The 26,372-nt window shown below is 43.7% G+C and overlaps 1 protein-coding gene across 2 annotated transcripts in view; it reads right to left on the reverse strand.

The window, feature by feature from the left end:
* Positions 1–26,372, reverse strand: part of stk11 (serine/threonine kinase 11) — a 48,129-nt gene that overhangs the window by 11,031 nt on the left and 10,726 nt on the right. The window contains exons 3-10 of one of the 2 annotated variants that reach the window (XM_088622179.1): positions 25,110–25,193; positions 20,734–20,823; positions 20,259–20,391; positions 19,728–19,864; positions 19,167–19,294; positions 15,918–15,975; positions 6,071–6,270; positions 2,317–2,516 (exon numbers count right to left, since the gene is read on the reverse strand). In XM_088622179.1, the coding sequence (XP_088478305.1) occupies positions 2,497–2,516; positions 6,071–6,270; positions 15,918–15,975; positions 19,167–19,294; positions 19,728–19,864; positions 20,259–20,391; positions 20,734–20,823; positions 25,110–25,193 (850 nt within the window). In that variant the 3' untranslated portion in view covers positions 2,317–2,496. Of the gene's footprint in view, positions 1–2,316; positions 2,517–6,070; positions 6,271–15,917; positions 15,976–19,166; positions 19,295–19,727; positions 19,865–20,258; positions 20,392–20,733; positions 20,824–25,109; positions 25,194–26,372 lie in introns of those variants that run through there. The other variant, XM_088622178.1, reaches the window with a different exon arrangement.

Consider the following 26,372-nt stretch of genomic DNA (forward strand, 5'->3'; position numbering starts at 1 on the left):
GCCAGATTTAATTTTCAGGCTCAGTAGTGCTTGAAGTCCATCCATCTGAAATCCAGTGGCTCACTGTAGCCTCCTGAGAGGCTCAATCGGTGAAGAGATTGTTTTTCCTTACATGAAAAATATCACTGTAGTTTTTTTTTTCTTCTAGGAGCAACAACTATTTAAAAAGGTGACAGCTTCCTGCAACAAGGGGGATGTTGCTTGCAGCCAGTTCCCCAGGTCCTCCTACTCCGGCCAAGTGCTTCCGACTAGCTCAGCCTTCAAATTAGGAGCAACTCCAACGACACTTCAGTGTAAGAGCATCGCTGCATCTATGAAAAGGAGAGGAGGCTATTCATCTCATGTTGGTTTGGTAGCTAGAAGCGTAATGGTTTGACACCAAATGTCAGAGCAAAAAGAAAAGTTACACTAGTTCTTAGTCCTAAAAACTAAAACTATCATAACTCACAGATGTACAATCAATCTTGTTTCTTTCACAGCATTTTGAATACCTGCATCATTGTCCCCTCAATCACCTTTTTCCAAGAGTGCAGAGAATCAGTGTAACTGGTGCACCAGTCTTTTAGATCTGGTGTTCTGGGTTCTTTTCTTTGAGCTCTTTAATCCCATAGCCATTAAGAGAATGATCCCCTTAAGTACAAAGCAATGATAATTTTACATGCTGACAGACTGTGATCATTTAGATCCTAACTTAAAAATATATCCTGATCAAAATGTATTACGACCTATCATCCACATGGAATCAATACATTCCACTGTTGTCTACAGGAAACAAAAAAAAGAATGACCAGAAAGTGAGTGCTTTCTAATTAGTGACATGTCTATCCTGGGCACATCCTGCAGTGATGCTTATTTCAGAGCTCCTGCTCCTTATTTCAGAGAACAACATTTATTTGTTCTGGCGATTTGCATTTAGAAGAGTTAAGCAGAGCTTGCAGACAAGCCCTGGCTATATGGAGTAATCACACTATAACGCTTACTGTTTTGATCTGCACGCACACAAAAAACAAATCAACGTTTGGCTTGCTCCCAGTATCTTTTTTTTTTTTATAAAGGAAAATCCTAAAGGAAGGGTGAAAACAACTCATAAGGGGTTGCAGAGATGTGTGCATGCCAAGAGCAGGGTCAATTTACTGTACCTGCAACACTTCGCTGAGACCAAGCCAGCCTGAACCAGTTAGAACAGGTGGAAGGAAAAAGCAAGATCAGTCACACTGCATTTTTCTGAGAAACGCAGCTACGCTTCCCTGTAAAATATGCACTGCAGGTCTGCTCCCCTCGGATTTCAATTCTCTCACAACTCCACTCCACCAACTCCTCCAAGCTCCGACCTTACATGATCAATCTACTTGATGGAGGCATTTTTTATGCCTTCCACCCGGGCCGGTGAGTCACTGGCAGGCGGTGCGTGCCCACAGACTGATGCAATCGGAGCCAATCTGATCAACTCCTGCTCGGGAGCCCAGAGAGCCGGCCTGGGTTTAGTTAAGAGGTAGGTTCTATTATGGAATGACCACGTCATCCTCGGAACAGTGATGGAGGGATAAAAAGAGGCCCCCAGCTCATGAATCCTGAACCAAAAACAGAAGTGTGATGAAGCTCTTCTGTTCGGGGGCTGCGATGGGAGTGAGGTTGCAACATCTTTAGTTACAAGCGAAATTGACGGACTTTGGCAATTTAAACCCTTTCCTTCCCCATACTCTCCTGCCTTAACAATGCACTACATTTTTTCCCACCAGAATGTCCTGGGCATTGTGCTTAAAGGTCTTACACACAGGAACAGAAAGTATGATGAACACATCCTCTGAATACCAAGAATACCTGTCCAAAAAAACCCAACCCTTACTATGGTCTGAAATAGTGCCTTACCATGTACTACACTTTAGATATACTCATGTTTTTTTGCTCCCTCTTTTAATTACATGCTTTGGAAACTTGCACGGCTTGCTCAGAACCTCTGCACAGAGCAATCAATACAAACACAGGCAGCTGGTTTTCAAGTGCAATGCTAAATTACACCCAATCAACGTCATTTAACTGTTCCAAGACAAATCAATCCCTATTATCTTAATAATCGGTTCACGTAGTGCTTGTGGTTACTGTTGTTGGCATTGTCTTACCTCACTCTAAAATAGAAAAAGGACTTCCAAAGGCTTCAATGTGGGTTTTAAAAGATCACGGCACTGTAATTGAATTTTCTCCTGCTTATTTACTTGAGCTGGCAGGATGACTATCACTAGTATAAACACTTGAAATCTACTTGCACGGCATGGATGTTACTATTCAAATTCACAGAGATAACCAAACAAAACAAGATACTTTAATTACTGATTTTTTAATGCACAATAGGGACCCTTTAAGAACTACTTCTAGAATAAACAATGGGAAGAACTTGAACTCTCTGCACAGCTCTCCATGTGCCACTCGTCGACTCCCTGTTTCTCTTCTGTCACTGGACTAATCTCTCTGGCACTTGCCTGGTCCTTCGGTCCTGACCTAAAGCATGCACCTCAAACCTGGAAGCAGAGAAGAGACATTGCTTTTCGTTGGTAAAGGCCCAGCTGGAGCAGTCCAAAAGTGGGGGACCTATCCCAATCACTACAGCAAGGACAGAGGCTAGATTGTCCAGTAGTTACTGGTACAACAAGTTACTGGCCACAGGGTGCTCCCCTGCTCAAACCCTGGCTGTGCCACCAAAGCATGTTACTAAACCTTCTTGAGCTCCATCCTTCACTGCAACGCAAGATCAAGGGCCCTGCTGCCAGGGACACCGCAGCCACAGTTGCTGATGCCATGTTTTGAAATGCCTGCTCTGAACAGAAGTATCAGCAAGATCATTTAGAACAGGTTATGAGCAACTCCATGCAAGTCAGAGATGATATACTAGTTCCTTGAACCAACGCCCCTGCCTGTGCTGAGCCTACTCAGATAGGCTCTCTTTTGATCCGAGCTCTCAATGAACAGGACTGAAAAATCTTCAAAACCTGGGTACTGGCTCCTACCTTCCAGAAGACTATCGACAATATTGCTCAGTATGTACATACAGCTACAACACAAAAAATACTCATGGATATTAAATGCAATTCTGGGATCTGTTTCCCTTTTTTCTTATCTTTTCTTTTTTCTGTGGGGAAGTCAACTTCCCTGACTCAGACTGAACTTCAGTTTCACGGCCATGAAAGTTCTCTCTTACTCGCTAAAACCCAAAGAAAGTTACCTGATCTTTTACAGGGCTGTTTTATATACTGTATAGGGTATTGAATAAAAAAAAAAAACAGCTTTTAATGGATTCAGACATTGCCTCCGTGAAGACATGTTTAATGAATGTTCTCCAGCATAAAACACGCATGAATGCACAAGGTATTTGGCATAAGTAGACTGAGCAAAGCACCCGAGACCTAGACAGCTAAGGCCTTGAGAATTCACCCCAAAAGACAGTGAAGTCCGAGAAGGATCGAAGTCAGGGAAACGGAACTAGAATTGAATATGTATGGAATGATTTGAAAAAAAAACATTTTCCCCATTTCGTAACCGTTTTAGATTCGACTGAGAATTTAATTTAATTTTGTCATGAACAGGGCTGTGCAAAATCAGTCTACAAATGTCAGAAACCTAAAGGTTTTGCAGATATGCACAACGGAGAGACTAAGAAGAGATTTATTAGTTTTTTAGAAGCGCAAAAAATAAGACTAGAAGACTGTTCACGTGTATGGATCATATCTGGAAATGCCAAAAGATGTCTGCACACTAAAATGCAAGACAGACAAAAATCAACTCATAGAAACATTAAAACATTTTATATTTGTGAAGAGTTAATGGGAAGATCTGTTCTGGAATTTTAAAACATCACTTGAACTTGAAAGAAATTAACACTGCTAATGAATCCAGCTACAATTCTATTTAACCTTTTAAATACAGATTTTTAAATAGAATTCTATATAATCTTTTTGTTTTGGAGATAAATGATAATTCCAAAACAAAGCAACAGGAGAGTTCATTTTTTTGACTACCAGCATCATTTGCATCTCTAACTAAAAATGCTCTTATTAAAATGAAACAGAAAGTGACATTTCTACTCACATAACTTCTTTCATGAAACAAGTGGTTAAGATTCTCTGATTAATTAGCTACTACACTCTAAATGAGCTAGATGATTTAAACAGACTCCTCTCGTTTGCTTTGATTGGAAGTCAGGGAATCTGAACTGCCCATTCAAATAGAATGCGCATGGAAGTATTTAAAAAAAGAAAATTCTCACTTCTAAACGGTTTAAGATTCAACTGAGTAGCCACGTGGTCAAGGGCTGTAATTTTGTCATGAACAGGGTTGAGCAAAATCAGTCCTCAAGAGTCAGAAACCTGAACTGTGTTCAAGCTCCCTGGTGATCTAGAGATCTACATTACAAGCAGCTTCCATGAATGAACTTCAGTAGGACATAAGGAACAAGTAATAGGTTTATTCCATGCTGAAAAAACAAGAAAGAAAACAACGTTTCAGCCGTGGAGCCTTCTTCAGGTGTGTGGTGTGCCTTCTTAGACACACCTTCTTCAGACACAGGCTTCACAGCCTAAACGTTGCGTTTTCTTTCAGCAGGGAATAAACCTATTACTTGTTCCTTTGCAGCCTACGCATGCCGACGCAGCTACCCACCTGTACTACTTCAGTAGGACATGACGCATTTAAAAAGAAATGTGCAAGGCTTCTCCAATATGGACATTGTAATGCCCACTGATAAGACTTCATATTTTGGCCACGAACTTTCCAGCACCGCACAACTGAGCCCTGCACACACGCGTAGAAAATGTCATTGTGCTTCGCAGTGTCTGGTAACGGGTGACACTGGCTTCTTCCTCAATTTATCTTGTTTCCCGTTTTGCCTGTCTGTAGGCGTCCGGAAACCAGCCATAGGATTAATCCATCTAATTGATGACCTTCCTCTCACCTCCAGGGAGAGGGGAGATGCACGCACGCACGCACGCACGCACGCACACAAAACCCACGGATGCACCACAATCACAAAAAGCAGGAAGACCGAAATGCTACTTGGTTATATGGATCCCAGGATTTCTTCATTTTAGAGCCAGTTCTGTTAACAGCCACAGCTATTATTAGAACTTAACTGTTTCACCAGTAATGGAGTTTATTCCAACTGCTGTGCAATTATCACTTCAAGTCACAGTTATCAGCAATTCAGCAGATTTTTATTCCCCGACAGCTCAATAGTCATTCTGCAATGCAACCCATCATCACTTTATAGACTGCATGAACAAACAGCAGCTTACAGAGAGCTGAGCATTCCAAAATTACTGCTGAAACATTGTTAAAAACGGGCTTCTCTTCGAGCTCGTCTAAACAGCATGCAACAGCCAATCCAATCTCCTGACACTAGTTTTTTTAACAGCGCACCGTTCTGATCAGTGGTTTACTGAGGACACTATAAGCTTCAGCTCAAGAACGTCTTCCTTCATGAATCCCTATATGGCTTGAGTTGCCATTTCCGTCTTCAGATATGACCGCCGATCTTTCACTGGCCTAGCTCAACATGGTACTGGCCCATGTTTCAATTTGCCCAGTAATCAGAATATTCCTTCAGCAACAGAAAGCACTCCAAGTAAGCCTGAAGAAATCTTTCGTGATGGGGACTGAACTCTACTTCAATCGAAAACTCTTGCAGAGCAAAGAATTCGGAGCAGGCCGAATCCCATCCTCCTGTTTTGTTCACTGAAATCTTCTAAATGGACATCTTATTTTTGGCAATAAGATACCACCTTTAACTGGATTGTAGGAAACAAATAAATATATAAATCGAGAATGAGGGCAGGAGAAAAGGAATAGGACCGGCAACAGGAATACTGACATGAACTCCTTAAAAAAAAAACATACTACTCAATTACTGTACCCGTTCAGCAATTTCGAAAATACAATTTACACAACGCGCACTCTTCCTTCAGCAGACTGGACAGGATGCCAGTTGCGGGGGGGGGGGGGTGGGGGGTAAGCAAAAATAAAATCTGCACAGCAGCTAAAGGGCAGGGGTGACCCCTGGACACGCCCCCTGGCGACCTCTCACCTGGCACCGTGAAGTCCTGAGTGTAGATGATCTCGTCCTCCCCGTCGAACAGGGCGTCCTCCTCCTCCTCTTCCTCCGTGTAGCCATGAAGGTCCTCCAGATAGGGCACCACCGTCATGCTGCGCCAATGGTCCTTCGTATCTGGGCTGGGGGGGATGGGCACGGGCGGCTCCGAGGGGGGGTGTTTCTTGCGGACCCAGCTGGAGAAACAGGACACCAGTTCGGATCACAAGCGCAAGCACAGCGCCCAGAGCCCAGATGTTTCACAGTGCCCTTCCCACATCCAGCAAGCTGCTACCATTATAAATAACTGGCGTCTGTTTGCTTTATTCACACAATAGCGTTTGTTTAGAATGACAAAGAGATCAGATGAGCTATACACGTAGTGAAGTGATCAAAAGCTTGCAGAAAAGCTGTTTTACTCGGCTGGCACCCAAAAATACCATCAATTTCAAGACCAAAGACTACCCAACACATTATCACATCAACAAATGCTGAAAAAACTTTCTGTAACACCGCAATCTCTTTAATGTTCAAAACATATTTTTTACTAAAATAAAACAAGCACTTTAACATTTTCCAAAATGTGGTCATGCAATCCTATGAGTGTTACGCCAGGAAGTCTCTTATGAGCAGCGATGGTAACACTTCAAATCACAACAGCTGATAACTGCATAGCTCACTCTGACAACCTGACAGGGAACAATATCCAAGATGGGTCACACACACTCCCAAAATTAGCTAAACTAGACATCGTGTGAACAACAGTATGCATCAAAGTTTCACACTTTTCAAAATAGTTTTTAACTTGCAACCTGCTAAAAATCACACTGTTCTTTAACTCATCATGTAAGTGTTACTCTGATCAAGACTTGGTGTCAGTTCTTCCATTGCAGATATAAGGCTGGCATTTGCGAGCTGGCATCAAGTTGGTTGCAGTGCTCGAATATGAATCGCTAACAGACACAAAGCTACAAGACAGAGAAATGTGATTTTTATAGAGGACATGACCTCCAGTCCTGCAACCTCTTTCCAAATAATAGAACAATATAAACAAAATCATACTTGGCTAGAGCCCTAATTTTGCTTTCTGCCCTCGGTCATCTAGGGCTGCCAGCCTCATCGGTTCCCACCTCAGCGATGCAATTTCTCATTCATTCACCGAAGGGTCAGATCCCACACTGAGGAAGTGGGACGGATTTCAAAGCGCTTGCCTCCTAATGAGCGCCTAGCGCAGAACAGCTGGTACCCCCCTCGGAGCTCTGACTTTCTGCTTATGAATATTAAAGAAGACCCTCGCTATTCATCTTAATTCTACCACATGGAGGTATTAACTCCTGCAAGGCCGCACGTGAGGAGACCCCGATAACTCCACTCTCGTCCCCACCTCCTCACTTCCCGAGGGTGATAAAAGATCTCTTTTGGGAAACAATGCTGTTGTTGTGTGCATGAAGAGCTGTGCAGGCAGCACTTCTAATTTAGCTGAGAGGCTGTGCGAGACATAAATCACAACACTTCTGGAGACTGGCCATGAGAAAACAAACGCAGCTAAAAGAAATCAATGGAGTGTATTTTACTGGCCTCGTGAAATTCGGGGTGGAGCGGTGGCTCTGTGGCTCAGGATCTGCGCCTGTGGCTGGAAGGTTGCCGGTTCAAATCCCGCAGCCGGCAGAGGACTCCTACTCCGTTGGGTCCCTGAGCAAGGCCCTTCACCCCAGCTGCTCCAGGGGCGCCGTATAAATGGCTGACCCTGCGCTCTGATCCCCAGCCTCTCTCCCTGTCTGTGTGTCTCATGGAGAGCAAGCTGGGCTATCCGAAAAGACTAATTCCTAATGCAAGAAATTGTATAGGGCCAATAAAGCAACATTACAACATTCCTTTTTATTGCATTGGCTGTACAAGATTTTCCATTTGATGCTGCACAGTCTGACCACACCTTTGAAGGTGCACTATTTTGTGAGCATGGTAGCACAGTGGTGTGCACTGCTGCCTTGCTGGAGCCCTGGGGGCGCTCTCTGCAGTTCTCTAGACTTTGCATGTTCTCTCTGTGTTTGCATGGGCTCTCCCTCCCACAGCTCAAAAACATACTGGTAGGTTGTCTGGCTTCGAGGAAAACTGGCCCTGGTGTGAGTGTGTGCGTGCCCTGCAATACCCTGGTGTCTCTTCATGGGTGCACCCTTCCTTTCGCACGCTGTTTGCCAGGATAGACTCAGATTCCCCCCACAAACCTCAATTGAAGAAGCAGTTAGTAAATGGATGAATGGACTCGGTCTTTGCTGTATGTGATAGTTTTACAGTAAAGGAGCCACATAGGATTCACTGCAATTCAGAAATCTCCATTCATCTTCAGGGCAAGATCAGAAAGCACAAATCGAGAAGGGTCCTTCTCCTTTGTGCTCTGGACTTTTGTACGAGCCCTTCACTGAGGTACCTGGGTTATATGTAACCCAATGGCAGGGTGACTTCTCTTCCTTAGCCTAAAAGCACGCCTAACTACAATACACAGGCAACCAACTATTTATGTAGAAATCTTTGAACACTAAAAAACAACTTGTGTGGCCAGAGGGCTGTAGCTGCAAAATGAGATGTGAAAAACACAGGGTGCACGACTCCAGGACGTCGGGGGCTACAGCGTCTGCAGGTTATCATTCCTTTCCTGGCCTTAACAGCTCAGTAGAGTTAATCACAATTAACCAATTAAGTTTCTTCAGAGGTTTTCAGAAGGCCTATGTCCTGAATAGGTCACATGCATAGAAGCAGCACCTCCCTTTCCTACCACTAGAGGTCACCCTGCTTTAAGCATAATACCATAACCCAGGGGTTGTCAGTCCTGGTCCTGGGGGATGTTTTTCAATTTCTGATAAGGAATAGTTAAAAGGAGACTGTAAAGAGTGTTCAAAGTAATACTATTAGGTCAATTAAGGGTTCAGGTCTTTAACGCAGGATTGGTAGCCCTCGTCCATCCATCCATTTTCTAATCTCATTCTGCTTCTTCCAATCCAGGGTCATGGGGGAGCTGAAGCCTATCCCAGCATGCAATGGGAGCAAGGCAGGGTACACGCTGGATGCGACACCAGTCCACCATGCAAAGCCACACCATTTAACCTTACAGGTCATTGGACTGTGGGAGGAAACTCACAAACACAGGAAGAACCCCTGTCATAAAGTAAAATTTAATATAATTTACTGCAGGACTTATTACAAAGCTGAAATTTGGATTAAAGCACGTGTGTTATAATATGAGGACATCAGGCACAACACTCAGGTCACAACTGGCAATCAGGTTGATGGACTGAAGGGACCTGCAGTGTTGTGGGGAATGTGCAATGGGAGATGGGGGAGGTGATAAATATATCACAGAAAACTGGTTTTGTCGGCCTGTAAGGACTTAAGACTGAAAGACCGCATGCTTGCAGAAAGCATGCTGATATCCTGATTGCAAGTGAGGTATTTAAATTAAGGGCCTTGGTTAAAAACATCAATACGGGTGGCTCCTTGCACATGTAGATCAGAAATGTATCTTTAAAATGGAGATTCTACACTTTATTTTGAACTCTTCTGGTTTTGAAATCGTATTTCTTTCAACAAAATCATATGAAATGAGCCCCAGTAGTATTCTATAGCCTTACAATACTGTACTTAAAACACTGTGCTTTCTGACAGGGCTTTGTCATGCTCTATATATTTCTAATAAGTAGTATAAATAAGGCCACAGCATTAAACAGTGTTGTTTATCACACCTGGTGACCAAGATCAAATCCCTAAAGATGTACAGAAAAGACATTTGCATCTGAACCCACCAAACCCAGCAGCCAAGAGGTTTGTACTGTATCAGCAGAAGTCTGACAAGGCCTGCGAAATGCAAGAAAACATTTGCATTTTCAACTACTACAACTCAATACAGCAGCTGAACATGGGCGTAGAGGAGTGTTATCATAGGGAGAAACTGAGCTCATTATTTTGCTAAGCATTTCATTAAAAGAAGGCAGGCATGCCAAAAAAGCCTTCTGATACCTCCTCTCCAAACAGCGTCCTTTGTGGGTCAAAAGAAAGAAAACTAAGCAGCTACAAAGGCTTACTGGTAAAAAAATAAATCTGCAGCAACAACCATAAAAAGGCCCTGGTCAAATAACCCCTCATTTCTCTGGCTAAAGGAAACAGATGAAGAGGACTGGCTGAACTAATAGCATTTACAAGCAGGGCAACAAAACCTGGGTTTCTCATTAGCGGTCATCTGTTTCATGGAGGCACAGCCAGGGACGTGCGCAGCCGCCCCCAGACCAGAGAGAACAGCTCCAGACCCCAGGGCCGGGGCTCCAGTCACAAAGCACCGAGAGGGCTACCTTGATGAGGCAGCAGGCGGGCACCGCTCACGACTGGAAAGCCATGCAAGTCGAACGAGGGGCCGCAGGTCAGCAGCACCCACTCGGGGAGAAGAGTGGGCGAGAGAGAGAGATCGGCCTGTCAGAGCTAATGAACTCCTCCGGGGCTCATCACAAGACAGCTGGCCAGGGAGAAACACGCACAGAGAAATGTGTGACGGGGCCGTGCTTCAAAACCTCTGAATACAGAAAACCAGAAAGGTAAAGGGACCCGATAAAACAAGGAAGCATTACAGTAAGAGCTGGCAAGACAATTCCCCATTGATGCTTGTCATGGTTGGCACCCATACAGGCTCTACAATACCTGCATATAACCCATCTTCATTCAAAAAAGGCTGGACAAGATCCTCATATTGATTACCTATTAATAACCAAATGACCCAGGTGGGCCAAGTGGCCCCCTCTCTTGTAGTCTCTTTGCAGGTCCCTGCATCCTTTTCAATGGATCAATGTGGACACACAGTGGACTAACCCTGAACCACCTTTAAGCCTCGATCAAACATCTAAAAAAAAAAAACATTTCAATGATCTCTAATTTGATCAGATTAGCGAGATCTGCACCTGCAAGGATGTCCACGAACGATTTGCAGGAACTTCATAAAGTGTGAAAAATAAGGTAAATCAATTAATGATTAATATGAGCCAACTGCAGCTTTGCTCATAGTCATGAATATAACTTCAGAACAGTTACTAAATTAGGCTCAAATGGACCTTTTTTTAAACGCCGTTAACACATTTTTATTAAATGAAAGGAAGGGGGTGTTCTTGGGGGTCACGTGTAACTGTTAGGGGTACGCTATCCTTTTCATCTAAAGGGCAACGATCCCCAAGCAGCCTAGCAAAGCTGCTGCTCCTTAAGGAAAGTCACCTTAGGAGCTGAGTAATTAAAATTGCATGCGTTCCAGCATGATGTCTCCACCAATTTCAAATCCCCTTAATGTTAATATTTATACAGAGCTGGGTAATTAATTTAAAAGTCTGGCTGCCCTTTTGCAAGTTTAAATATTTATACAGGCATTTTGTATTTATTTTTATGTTTGTTGTGTGTGTGTGTTGACACTGATGAAAGACCAGAGACATCGGGTAATCTGAGCTGGAAAATTCCACCCTTCAGGTGATCAGTGTCGAGCTTCACAGCACAGAGAAGGGGGGGGGGAACCAAGAGACTTTAACAAGGAAGGATCTTGAATGAGACAGCAAAAGGCTTAATTAGAAAGCTGATCTAATAAGATAAAATCAATTTCCAAGCAGGCCCAATATCAGGCATCCAAAGATGTTTTCATACGTCTTGTGCTAATGCACACAGCTGGATACAGGGATCAGAGGTCACATGCAGAACCTACTGCACCTGACCTGCATTTCAAGCGCTTGACCCGGGAAAAAGTAAAAGTAAAAGTCATTTTTCTGTGCCAATTAGGCATTAACTATTCTGCAATCTATATTACAGGCATATGCCATTCCAATTCAATCATTGCTTACACTTATATAGCGCTTTTCTGGACACTCCACTTCCAAGCGCTTTACAGGTAATGGGGGCTCCCCTCCACCACCACCAGTGTGCAGCCCCACCTGGATGATGCGACGGCAGCCATAGTGCGCCAGAACGCTCACCACACATCGGATATCAGTGGGGAGGAGAGCAGAGTAATAAAGTCAATTCATAGATGGGGATTATTAGGAGGGCATGATTGGTAAGGGCCAATAGGAAATTTGGCCAGGACGCCAGGTACACCCCTACTCTTTTCAAAAAACACCCAGGGATTTTTAATGACCACAGAGTCAGGACCTCGGCTTTACGTCTCATCTGAAGGACAGCGCCTGTTTACAGTATAGTGTCCCCGTCTCTATACTGGGGCATTAGGACCCACATGGACCCCAGGGTGAGCACCTCCTGCTGGCCCTCTAACACCTCTTCCAGCAGCAACCTTAGTTTTTTCTCCCATCCAGGTACTGACCAGGCTCACACCTGCTGAGCCTCAGTGGGTTGCCAGTTGTGAGCTGCTGACTGATATGGCTGCTGGCAAATTACGGAGCAACATCATTTTAAGGTCATTACTGCGACAGTAAGCACTACTGCTACACAGCCCTTTGGGTCACTGCTGAAGGACAACTTCTGTGTGGAGTCTGCATGTCCCTCCCAGCCATCCCACATTTGTGTGGGTTTTCTGTAGGCGCTCTACTTTCCTCACCCTTCCCAAAAAGTAGCAGACGTGGTCAATGCATCTCTCTGTACTGGATCTTGCGCTGGAGTGCACGCCCTGCGATGGACAGGTGTGCTGGGGGCAGGGTGCAGCCCTGACTTGTGCTCTCTGCAGGCAGCCATGAGTCCTGTCAAGGATGAGACCCGTCCTGACATGACTGGATGTACTGCTGTTATTTCCCTTGCTCCTCAAACCAGGCAATTTTATTATATAGGTTTCTGCAATGCTGGGTAAACATCTGAACGCCAAAAATAAAATTGCTTTAATAGCACACTTGGTATCAAGCCCTACTGGTTGGGCAAACCAAGGATTGAGTTTTTTCCAGGCTAACAAGCCTCTGTTCATCACAAGTCAAACACTTATTAATAATGCAACAGCCTATTAAAATGACTTGGAATAAGAACAAAAGAGAATCAGGTTTCATCCCCCCCTAATTCAGTATTGCCTCCACGCCTCACAACACCTCAGGAAGAGGGAGCAAAACCCAAGTCTAAAAGGTTTCAGCCTCCCACAGCAGCAGGATGAGGGAAAGAGGGATTTCCTCCCCCCCCAGCCCTTCCCTCTGCAGCGGAGAGGGGAGCGGGGTGATCAGACCAGCACGCGCCTCTGCTTCGGTCATTTGTTACCATGGCAACCGCAGCCCGTGTTTCCCGAGAAACACCGGTCCTTGTGCAGCCGAGACACTTAACAGGCTGTGTGGGAAAAAAAAAAAATCCTGGGACTTTAAAATTTTTTAAAACCAGAAATTTCGGAGCCTTTTTCTAAATGCTTTGCATAAACTCGTCTCGGAAATCCCTGTTAACCTCCCGTCGTCTAAAAAACGAGATAAATGGGACACGCCTGAACTGAAAGAATATTTAACAAGATTTGATGACGGCTTAACATCTTCAAGGCAATTTGTGCACTTTTGTTGGAAGTTCGTTCATTATGCGTCTACAGAATCCATTTAAACCCACTGCAGCCTTTTGAAAAAAGCACAATTACCTTTCAATTCAAAACACCTTAAATATGAAATTACCCATAATAATTGGGCTTTAAAATCCTCTACATGTCTTCCTGTTTTATCCTCAGTTTTTTTTTTCTGCAGCCATTAATGTTTAAATGTTAGTCTCCCATGTGTATTTCTAAACTCCAAATACAAACACACAAAACACTGTGTCCACATGAAAGCAGCCTGAAATGCTAATCTAGCAGCCACTGGGGACGTCATTAATTTCATTCTGAATAGAGCACCAAGCCCATCATTTAACAGTGCTTCCCAAGCGCAGAAAGAATCAGTTTGGTTTATTTTACAGTTTAACCGTCTGCTTGTCTTCAAGTGAGCCTTCAAAGACGAGACAAAGAAGAGGAAAAAGCTTTGCAAACTTTGGAAAAAACGGAGATATTTTGCCATTCCCGACAAGAAGAAACGATAACCTCACAGTCTGAAGACCAGAACACACTGCAGGAGTGACGCTGCTCTCCCTGACAACACTTCATGCCCACTGATGCCCAGAAAGAGTGAGGGGAGGCTTGCTGTTTCCATGTCTCAGCCATAACCCATTCACCAGTTTGTGCACAGCCCATATAAGGAAACCTGGGCACAACTAATATTTAATAATCCCTAACACTTAAATAGCGCTTTCCTGGACACTCCACTCAAAGCGCTTTACAGGTAATGGGGACTCCCTCCACCACCAGTGTGCAGCCCCACCTGGTTGATGCGACGGCAGCCATAGTGCGCCAGAACGCTCACCACACACCAGCTCTCAGTGGGGAGGAGAGCAGAGTAATGAAGAGAGGGATTATTAGGAGGCCATGATTGGTAAGGGCCAATGGGAAATTTGGCCAGGATGCCAGGGTAACACCCCTAATCTTTTTGAGAAACACCCTGGGATTTTTAATGACCACAGAGAGTCAGGACCTTGGTTTTACGTCTCATCCGAAGGATGGCGCCCGTTTCCAGTATAGTGTCCCTGTCACTATACTGGGGCATTAGGACCCACATGGACCGCAGGGTGAGTGCCCCCTGCTGGCCCCACTAACACCTCTTCCAGCAGCATCCTTAGTTTTTCCCAGGAGGTCTCTTATCCAGGTACTGACCAGGCTCACACCTGCTGAGCTTCAGTGGGTTGCCAGTTGTGAGTTGCAGAGTGATATGGGTGCTGGACATTATAAAAATGAAGGGAATTCTTAAGTATTTTGTCCAACAAGATCATAAAGACTTTTGGACTTATTTAGGCGGTACACTTCGTTTACCACTGAGGTGCAATCAGGTACAGGAGTGAGAAAATTCTTCTCCAGATGAAAGGGGGAACTTTAGGGAGGCCATATTATACAAGCAAAGGGTGAAATTCAGCCAGGACACCATGGGATATTCTACAGCTACGCAACAAGGACCTTGTTAGCTCATCCAAAGGACCTCCACTAGCACACTCGCCATACTGTGGCATTAAATTGGAACTTCAATGAGGGTATTGCGCCACCTACTGGTCAACAACACCACTTACAGCAGCAACCAGCTCTGAGCTTCCCCAATCAGTGAACTGCATGTAAAACAAGTTGTGACTTGAGACCCTGCAGGTGAGGGTTTTCATACTGGGAACTGATTACGTCTATTTACACAGCGTTTCCAGAATGCCACTGAGATCCGTACTTTCAGGAGCTCAACTTAATCTCACACGGATGCAAAAACTGCCAAAACACAGCACACAGGACCCACCTACATCCCAAAATCTGAAAGATGCCCGTTCCTCCCTTCCTGTTTAGATTGACCTCTCTCGTGTCTCACGTGTACTGGAAGTACCCAGACTGTCAGCTCGCAAAACCAGAACTGGAAATAACAGCCCCCCCCCTGCTGACACATATATAAACCCTCATTACAGCATCCATTCTGGGGTGAAGGAAAAACGTCAGCAGAGCTTAGCGTTCTCTGCTCCACCACTAAATGATTCACTCTCATCCCCACTGGAGCCATGACTAAAATAAAACAATCAGGAAATTGGTGATACTGTGATTTGGAAGAGCTTGAGTGAAAGTAAGTGCAGACCCCCCCATCTTTCAATCGAGTGTGGGCAATTAAATTATGCAAATACACACACGAGTGATTGCAATTTCTGAATTAGTAGGTTATAGCAGAAAAACTAAAATTAGTATCATCCTTTTCTCCATCTTGGGAATCTTTGCGATTTTCAGTAAGAAACACCCCATGTGGTGACGCACGTACATTTACGTACAGGGACAAAACCTTTCCTTTTAAAACAAAAAGTACAGCTGGTTACTCACTTGTGCTGTCTGATGTGTTGTATTGAAAACCTCTTTGCAGGGTCATATTCAAGCATTCCTGGAAAGAAAAGAAAAATATGATTCTTGTGTAGAAGTAAGATGCTTTAATATCATTTTGCTTTTAATGCATATAACACGTATACAACAAAATATTTTTTCAAGATTTAGTCTCATGAAAGGAACTGTGTGCATGCTGTTTTTCCAGTTTTCACTTAAATTATACTTACACCCTTTTATTTAAAATGTTGCTAATTGAGCTTTAGGCATTAGAGAGAATTGTTTTCCTTTGTCATTTGTTGTTTTGGGGGGGGGGGGGATGCTGATCTCTGCCTCACGTCTGTACACGTATAGATCAATGAGTCACACATTGTGCAACCCTGCTTGTACTGGCTTGTTTTCATTCACAAAACCCCCTCTCCTCCGAATCTCTCTAATGGGATCTTCAGGAACACAGGCTCAGAAAGTCTCAGCATTAAATGAAATGTTTTCTTTAAAAACATTCTTCCGATACTGGGCTGGACAGCAAATCAATTTCTCTCGCATATCAATTGTGTGCACATTTCAGCTTCTTTATAAAATTTGCTGTGCGTCAAACTAGTACTGAATCAGTAAAACCTACGTAGATACACTGTTCCAGAATCAGACCTAACTAAGGCATGTGCTCTTATACACTGCAATGGCACAGACCAGTGGATCTTCAAATTATGCACAGCTTGTTCAATAAGCTTTGCCATTAAAGCATGTATCTCCACACCTATACATTGTTCCAGATGGATTTCAATACAATTTTATGTCTGAATGCTTTTAAAAAATGCAAAGCTCAGAGTTCTGTTCACTTATCAATTTTTTTTTTTAAAGATAAACCAGTTTTTATGTCCAGGAAATTTTACAGTGTTAGATTTTAATTTGTTTCACTTGGCACCTGAACGTTTCTCTGAACAGAGGTGCCTTGCCAGTAGTCAATGATTGTGAAGTATTTTTTTAAAGGTCTGTAAAGCGTTTTCAGTCACTGCGCAGCTACATTTTTATTTGTCTCGGGATATTTGGGATTTGCAACATAGAAAGGCTTCCAAGAATGCTGTTGGGTTTATTTCGCAGTCTTAGGCTCTCCTGAGGTTAAAGGCAAGACGCAGCTCGCTGCTGGTCCAGCAGCTTGGGGAGAGTGACTCGTGTAGAAAAAGGGAAAAGCAACCCTATCTGAACAAGCAGTGGCTCGTTCCCCTTGGAATTTGATTTTGCTTTCACCTCTGCCAGCTGCAAAGAAAACGTGCCCAGCAAAAAAAAAGAAACTCATGGAGGAAAAAAAAAAACAACCATTACAACAGTTGTATTATTACAGCTGTCTAGTTAAACCGCTATTGACAGGCGATCTGTCACTGCACGCTCATGGAACTTAAAACCGGGAGAAAATCTCAAGATCAAACGGCAGCGATCACAGCCCTGACTAACACAAATGCCAATCACATGTGAAAAGACAGCACCATGTGCTGATCAACCTTGGCCCCTGCTGAACAAAGACAGGTTTAGCTTATTTATTTTTGACCGTTTTCTGCACTCATGGCAAAACCTCGGGGGTTTCAGCCAGGCATTTATCCGAGCTCCGAAAATCGGCACTCTGCACTATAAAAATCTCAGAGAGCTTTTATCTCAGCGGGGTACAGATAAAATGCCAAAATCCAGGCAACAGGATTGTGGATTTCTCTAGAAGGCATGTGTATTTTTAGTTTGTCTGTTAAAACTGTCTAAATGCAAATAGAGGTGAAAGGGTTAAGGGCACTATAAATTAAGGTGATTGAATAAAACCGGTTTTAGTAACTAACACAGAAGGAGATTGTTGTTCCCCGTTTGAATTTTTAAAACCAAAAAAAAAAAACATGTACCACTCGATTTTGACAATTCAACTTGAAGTGCTCAGAAATAGCTTGTTTTTTTGTGCACAATCAGTACCCATATCGCAATGCACAATTTCTCAGTTCTATAGAAAGATGCCTCAGGAAAGAAATACTACTTTATTTACAAAAAAACAACCCACACAGCTAACTAGCTCAGCCAGGTAATGCCTTGCATGCTTACATGGAGGGATGGCTATAACTTGAAGGTTTTTCTTCTTTTGCTAACATTGCAGCAGTGTTTTAACTTAAAAATACCACTGCTCGATCCTCAGGGCTTCTGTAGAAGGCAGTGAGCTGTGCTGGAGAGAAAGGTTTCAAACAAGAGATGGCCATTCAGCCTATCAAACAGGCTAGTCCAAATGGACTTCTCCTTTGTGACCATTCTTATGTTCTTTAGATCACCAAATGCCAGCTCTTGGGAGCTAATGGAGCTCTTGCTTTGTTGTACCTGAGCCACTCATAAACAATGAACTCAATAAATTAGCCCCAGGTCTTAAAGACTGCTTAACAACCTGCCGGATCACAGCCCTTGAGGACTGCTCAGGCACCTCCAAAATAAAGAATACGGGTGAGGACATAGTGTGACAATCATATAGATATTACAGTACTGTTAATATCAATAAAACACAGCGCCGTGAACTGTGGCTGAGGTGGTATTGATGCCTGCCTCGCTTCCTGGGAAAATAGCTTTCAAAAATCAATAAAGAAATAAGCCTAAGTTAAAGAAAATTGCAAACAGTTGCAATGGACATCAAAGCACCGGGGGAACTAAAATATTACTGTTGCAATCCAATCCGCCACACTGTCAAAACAGTGCCATCTGCTGCATTCTTACAGAAAAGAAATCTTTTTTTGCCCGAGAGCAGAAAAACTAAAATCAATAATTTGCTACAGCGGCAAACGTCTCAGTGTGACAAAGTCGGTAATGCACTAGTCATCAGAATGAATATATAGATATCGACATAGGCTTTTGTCTTAGCATGTTACTGAATGAAATTGCAGGAGAATTAGAGTGGGGATAGGACAGAATTCAAGCTTTTGTATTGTGGGACTTCTGCAAGAAATCCAATATCAAGTTCTATGATCATGGTTTTAATGCATAGAAGTGTTCTGTACCTATATGCCGCCAATTCAATTTTACTACACAGCAATTTAGAAAACTTGTCAACATAATTACAGAAATGCAATCGAATCCCGATTAAGCATTAATGAAGGACAAAATTAATGAAACAATCCCATTTAGCCTGGTGTGTCTGACTATCGTACAAGTGTTAAAAGGCCACTACTCAAAAATGCACAAGGCAACACTACAACCCATTTCTCACTACATCTTTTCTGCCTCCATTAAGTCCTTTACCTCTCAGGAGATCTGTCAGAAGGGGGCCACAGTCTTCAGGAATACTGTAGTCTCCCTTGCCTATGTTTTCAAATAGCTTATAGATGTTGTCTCCTTCAAACGGATAAAGGCTGGTTGTAATGTTATATCTGCAGAGAAAGTGGTTTAAAGATTTCATCAACATGACTGAGAAATCACAAATACAACAGGTGACTCAGTTTAAAATAATTTTAAAAAATGTGCATCTTGTACATGCATACAAATGTACATTTATTTCAACACATTCAACACACTGAAATTGGGAACTAAACACCATCACCAAGTGCATCCATTCTTTCAGAGGTTAACTGTAGATAGAAACAAAGACCTAATTATAACTTTTTTTACTAATCAGTGCACATTTCATCTACAGACATGAAAATAAAATCAGAGAATGAAGGAGTTTTGATTGATCTTTGAGTTTTTTTTAAGGAAAACTCTTAAAACGTACAAAACCAAAGTGCAATCAGCATTATAGTAGATGTATTCGTTTAGAGCAAGATGTTCCTCCTCACAGATCTTATGAAGGGCCCCGATACTTACAGCGTGACCCCCGCAGACCAGATGTCAACTTTGAACCCTGAAAAAGTGTCCAAGCCGTTGGCGATCTCGGGGGGCTGGAAGGCCGGGGACCCCTGACTTGTCCTACATGTGTCATCCTCAGCGAAGGGGTGTAAAGCCTGAAGCAGCAGGAGGAAACAACAGGATCATCTCCAGCCACTAGGGAACTGCTGCAGTGTCTTGTCTTGCATTGGCGAAAAACGTCCCCGCTTTTGAAATTTGTGGGTGCACAGAAATGAAGGGATTTCACCAGCTGCCTAACAACCATCTGCAAGATATTTTATACTCCTCTGAGCCCCCCCACCCACCACATGCAGAATTTAAAACTTAAGAAAAATAAATACACAGAACTACTACTTGCAAAAAAAGCAACATCTGTTTTATTCTTCCAGGGAGAGGCAGTATGAACAGACACATATATAACAGTTCAGCACCACCGGTCTTTGTGCGTCTCAGTCGCATTGTGCCGAAAAGCAAACTACCCAGTTTCCAAGCACTAAAATGTGTTCCTACCTCAGCTACCCCCAGGTCGGAGATTTTTAGTGCACCATCCGTTGTCAGCAGCAGATTCCCTGGTTTAATGTCTTTATGAACTATTCCCTGGCTGTGCAAATACTCTAAGCCATCTATAAGCTGGCAAAAATACCTAAAAAACACACAGAAAACAAATCAAGATTAAGTCATGGCCAGAGCCCATATCCACTGGCGTGAATACAGTGCGTATTCATTTAGAAAGAATCAACTTCCAAGACTGAACCCAATGCAACTGTGACTTCTGTACTGTGTGAAAATATAATGGGTACAGAAAGAAGCATGTTTTCTCTTATCATGCTGCTCTTACTGGTAGCGGCTTTTTGACTTCAGTGCTACCATCTTAATAAATGCAACAGAACTGTGATCAACACGTATAGATTACCGCTATCCTTTTTTTTTTAATAGCACAAAATTAAAACTTCTCAAGAATAATAAAAAAATAGCTGTCACGCACCCGTGAGCTTGAAACACTGGAAACCTCTTTTCAGGAACGCTGTCCAACATCTCCTGCATTCCACAGACACAGTACTCCATCACCATATACGTGGAGGCAGGGTTAAGGAAAAGCAATACTGTAAAAACTATGATCAGGAATCTGCTAATCAATGAGTTTGCAGATCAGCTGTAAGACCTGAGATATCTACTTGAACTTTACTACCATATGTAACCGGTACACGTACTGGTACAATGGAATTCTTACTTACAGAAAGTCTCTCCACTGTTAAAATGTGTAAAAACACAGAAGTGCAGACAGTGCATCAGGACAACATACAAACAAACAGTAGACACTGTACAAGTAAAACAAGTAAACAGTTTGAATGTAAACAATGACTGCAGATGTGCAATAAATAAGAAATGATAATGAGGTAGATGGTATAGAGGTCTGAGGAGCATGGTCAAATGTGTTCGCCAATCGCACTGCTTGTGGGTGCTCTACTTACACCTACCAGGCTAGTAGTAGTGGGAAGGGACTAAACACAGCCAATAGCAAGGTGGTTCACAACCCAGGACAACCCTGGTCCTGGTGACCCACGTGTCTGCTGGTGTTCACACTGCCTCACCCTCATCAGATAACTGAAGTCTTACTCGATCGGAGACGTTGCTTCAATTGAATACTTGAATTTTGGTTGCAGTCACAAGCTTGGGATCTTATTTCAATTTCCAAAGAAAATGATCAAAGCTCCAAAACGTTGAGACCCGGGAACAAACAGTCCAGATTCATCTTAAGGTAATGAAGGGTCTGACTGCATCACTGAGGGCTCGGCTGGAACACAAGCCAGCAGGTGTGCGGGTCACCGCTGGCGCAGACCACTCTAACCTTCAAACTCGACCATCTGCACGAAGAACGACGACAAAGCATTCCTGCATCTTGTGAAAAAGTCCGATGAAACTGGCATGTCCAAAAAAATAAATAAGTTACCGCTTTGTTCTTTAAGATCTCCAGGGCAAACCCTTATGTGCCGTTTACAAGGAAGAAAGATCTCTGAAGGGCCCGCCATAGTGCCCACAGGAATACAGAACAAGAGAGCCACCCTTACAGCACTGAACACGGGCAAGGACACAAAGGTAAGACACACAATGACCAACCCCTGTACGCAGAGTGAGAGGCTGTCACATCTGCGGCAGGGGGGGAAACAGCGACTGGAGAGCAAACCCTGAGAATGAAAACGCGGGAGGGGCGTTCTCGCACGGCGAAAAGGAAAAGGAAAAATTAACAAAGAACCAAATCGCACCCGTCGCCCAGTTCTTCTTCCCCCGCGCCAGCTCAGTCAGTGACTGAGACCGAATCAGAGGCACAGCAGATCGGCTGAACGGGCAACGTTACAGGAATGTCTGCAGGGGATGGTTCAACTGCTCCAGACCCAGCAACCGGTAACAATTTTCTTGCGTTAAAAAAAAAAAAGAAGGAGGAGAGGCTGGAGAGGCCGCATTTCAAATTCTTCCCTACACATCCCCCCCGAGAGCCAGACAGTGATTTTTTTTTGCGCGTTAAAAAATTGAAGCAATGAATTTGAAGACGTCTCGGCCAAACATGACAGAAACAAAGAGGAAATGGGTCGCGGGCAAGAGGCTGCAGGAGAGTGCCGCCAGGGGCCCAAGAGATGAAGTCCTTGAGATGGAAGTCAGGTTTCAGCAACGGAAAATAAGAGTGTTTGTTACCATCCCCATTACCGCCATGACTCCCGCGCGGCCAGAGCTGTGCTGAAGCATCAGGGTCATTTAATTGCAGATGGAGAGAGAGCTGGGAGTTTGCAAGAACTCCGTTTTCTTTAATATTTCCTTAGACTAGTAGAAAGAGGCAAGTCTCACTTGAATGCAGTGGCTTTGTCACTTGAGGTTACTGATGAAATCCACCCTACTCAAAATGTTGCTTTTAATGGAGAGGCAGAATACACCCGTCTGTGTTCCTGCAGCTGGCACTAGAATACTGATATAAGAGGCCACCACTTTGTACCTTGTAGGAAGCATATTTTTTTATCCTCTTCAAACGATGGCAATACAGCCTGTCTGCTTAACTAATCAGATATCGCTGCCCATTACATTCCATAAAGCAGTCACCTAAGCCCTTTATTCATGAGAAAAGCGGTTTTGTAACAAGTCACCAGCAATAAAAACTATTACTATAAAAGGGCAAGTGGTTGGCTAGTGGGTATGATCTGATTACTTTTTAAAACGTATATGAATATTAATAATCCCTTACACTTATATAGCACTTTTCTGGACACTCACTCGGAGCTCTTTACAGGTAATGGGGACTCCCCTCCACCACCACCAGTGTGTACCCCCACCTGGATGATGCGCCAGTCCGCTCCCCACACACCAGCTCCCAGTGGGGAGGAGAGCAGAGTGATGAAGCCAGTTCAGAGATGGGGATTATTAGGAGGCCGTGATGGGTAAGGGCCAATGGGAAATTTGGCCAGGACACTAGGTTAACACCCCTACTCTTTTTGAGAAACACCCTGGGATTTTTAATGACGACAGAGAGTCAGGACCTCGGTTTTACATCTCCATCCGAAGGACAGCGCCTGTTTACAGTATAGTGTCCTCGTCACTATAATGGGGCATAAGGACCCACGCAAACCGCAGGGTGAGCGCCCCCTACTGGTCCCACTAACACCTCTTCCAGCAGCAACCTTAGTTTTTCCCAGGAGGTCCCAGGAACTGGCCAGGCTCACACGTGCTGGGCTTCAGTAGGCTGCCAGCTGTGAGTTGCAGGTTGAAACAGCTGCTGGCTTGAACAATCCAGCAATATAGCCATAAATGCTGAAGAGGTTGTGAAGGTGACTATTCTAAGTACTATGGTGTGCCTAAAAAGGCAATGAGATTAAAATGAACTGTGCCTGTATTAACAGGATCAGTACCGCACCACGTGACAGAAGTTTAATTTGCCAGAAGACTAAGAGCAGCCCACAGTGGCCATTCAGCAGAACTGCAGCCTCAAAGCACAAAGAACATGCATTTCTACATTAGACTGAAGATGGAGTACCGTAAAGCCACACAGGAAAAATATGTAGATGTTGAAACTGCATGACTTGGTCACTGCTGCAATACCGCAGATATGAACAATTTCACTGAAAAACTTTCCATGGCTCCAACTGCTGAATGAAGACACAAAAAACCTTCAGCACTTCTGTGAATGAGTACAAGACCAAATGTACAGCACTTACTCATTCGCCTTGTCTTTGAGCTCTGAACACATTAGTGCTGCACCTAAGCCTTGTTTTCTGCTTGAACAGGCTTGCTCCCTTTCTGTCTGGCAGATTTTCCTATCTCTGTGCTCTGCACAATGGCCAATGGACTGGAAAACCATCGGCCTGGAGCTGCCTGGCTCCACCTCTCCTGGGTTAAGAGCTGCTTCCCAGCGATCAATAGAACTGACAGCTCTGGAAGGGCAGAACATAAAAACAAAAGACCTAACACTGCAATGCAAGGTGCTGCAATCAGGCTTTCCAGCAATGCTATCCAATGTGGATTTCATTAATCCATTCGCTAACAGCTTTATCCACTACTAGGTCGAAGGGGAGCCAGGGCCTACCTGCAAGGGATACAACCTGGACAGGATGCTAGTACATCGCAGATCACACACAGACAGACATGCAGAGAAACACCAGGACTGTGGGAGGAAAAACCATAGCACCCGGAGGAAACCCATGCAAACCACAGGGAGAACACACAAACACTGTGCAAATAGCACCCCAGGAAGTAGCATCCCAGTGCTGCGAGGTAGCAAACCGCACCATCCAGATTTCATTCATATAATAATCTCGTCACATTGCATTAGCATACCTTTTGATGCATGACAGCACACTTCCAAAGGATGAGCACAAACTACATCCACAAACTTTTCTCAACTGAGGAGTACAGCAAAACTAAAATGTGTATGCAGAATGGACACAGACAGTCTCTAGGCTGTGTTGCTGAAGTGGGTAGGGATTAAGTGGATTTAAGGTAGCTGAAGGACTCAACCTCCTTATGCTACAGTGGATACTGGGGCTTAAGCACAGGATATTGCTGGGTGGGCACCACCAAGAAATTTGGACGTTTCTCAGCCTTCTGAAAGCAAAACTATACCTACATTTTGTTATATAAAACAATTCTGTTGCAGTGGTTATCTAATCATTATTCCAACAATATTAATATTAAGCTACTAAGGTGTTTAATTAAACAGTCTGCTTGTTCTTTAAACTACTCTGAATATTGCTTGATGCTTAGATTACTGATCATATCTTACTGGCACTACGGCAAAGTTCAGTTTCATAGATTCAAAGATTTGTCTGGGACTGTCACGCCACAAACAAATGATACCACTTTCTCCCATCCAAAGGATATATTTTCTGCTTCTCTTCGTTATATAGCACATCCACCAGCTGGATAACATTTTTGTGCCGTAGTCTTCGTAACAGCTGAATCTCTCTGAAAAGGGAAGAAAAAAAAAGACATTAATGACCATGAGAGAGAGAGAGAGAAAAGACAAGGCAGTTTTTGATGCTGTAGTTAAAGGCTCTGTGGCTCAGGATCTGTGCCTGTGGCTGGAAGGTTGCCGGTTCAAATCCCGCAGCCGGCAGAGGAATCCTACTCCGTTGGGCCCCTGAGCAAGGCCCTTAACCCCAGCTGCTCCAGGGGCGCCATACAATGGCAGACCCTGCGCTCTGACCCCCAGCTTCTCTCCCTGTCTGTGTGTCTCATGGAGAGCAAGCTGGGGTATGCGAAAAGATAATTCCTAATGCAAGAAATTGTAAAGGGTTAATAAAGTGATATTATTATTAAAGGTTTAAAATACATGTACAGGAAAGGCAAAAACAACAGATATTCTGCAGTCTGCCCACAAGAGGGAGCCATCAAATAGCATTATTAACTTCCTGTAGCTGTCAAAAAAGGATCTATGCAGAGCTCAGAATCAACTACATTAAATGGATCGACTCAAAGTATATAGACTCAATGGATACAGAATCCCAAGGCTCACTAACTATAAGCAGTAAATATGCACATACTTTGTAACGTCACGTATGCCTTGATGGGGAGTGCATTCTAATAAAAGTTCTATTCAAGACACAAAAGCCCCACATATTGCAATGATGCATGATGTGAAGATGGTTGTGTTTGCCCATCTTGGAACATCTGAACTAGTGCATCCAGTAAATAGATCCGCTGTCTCTAGAGTCTTCAAACACAACCAACATTTTTAGTTCAGTAACGTCTGGACTTTAGAACTCAATTCAAACTAGGAACTGCATGTTTGCTTTCAGGCTGCGTTACGCAAGCAAGCTGCAGGTCTAAGAGCCCCTTACTCTGCATTACTAGCCACTTCCACCTTATTGTCCATCTAATCTGGCTGTACACGCAATTGTGCGGATCAACAATTTAATTTATCACAACTTCCCCTGGGTAGGTAGAGGCTGTAGTGTAAATGCATGTCCAGCAAACAGAAAGGCACAGAGATTCATGACCTGCTGTTACTGCAACTACAGATAAACTGCCAATTCCCTGCCTGCATCCAGAGATAGTGGTACATCGGTCTCCCACATTTATCAAAGCTGGAGCCACACTAGGATACATGAAATAACTAGACTACCACCTCGGGGAAGAGACGGG

This window comes from Lepisosteus platostomus, chromosome 27 (genome assembly GCF_059453375.1).
Source record: "Lepisosteus platostomus isolate fLepPlt1 chromosome 27, fLepPlt1.hap1, whole genome shotgun sequence".
Classification (NCBI taxonomy): Eukaryota; Metazoa; Chordata; class Actinopteri; order Semionotiformes; family Lepisosteidae; genus Lepisosteus; species Lepisosteus platostomus.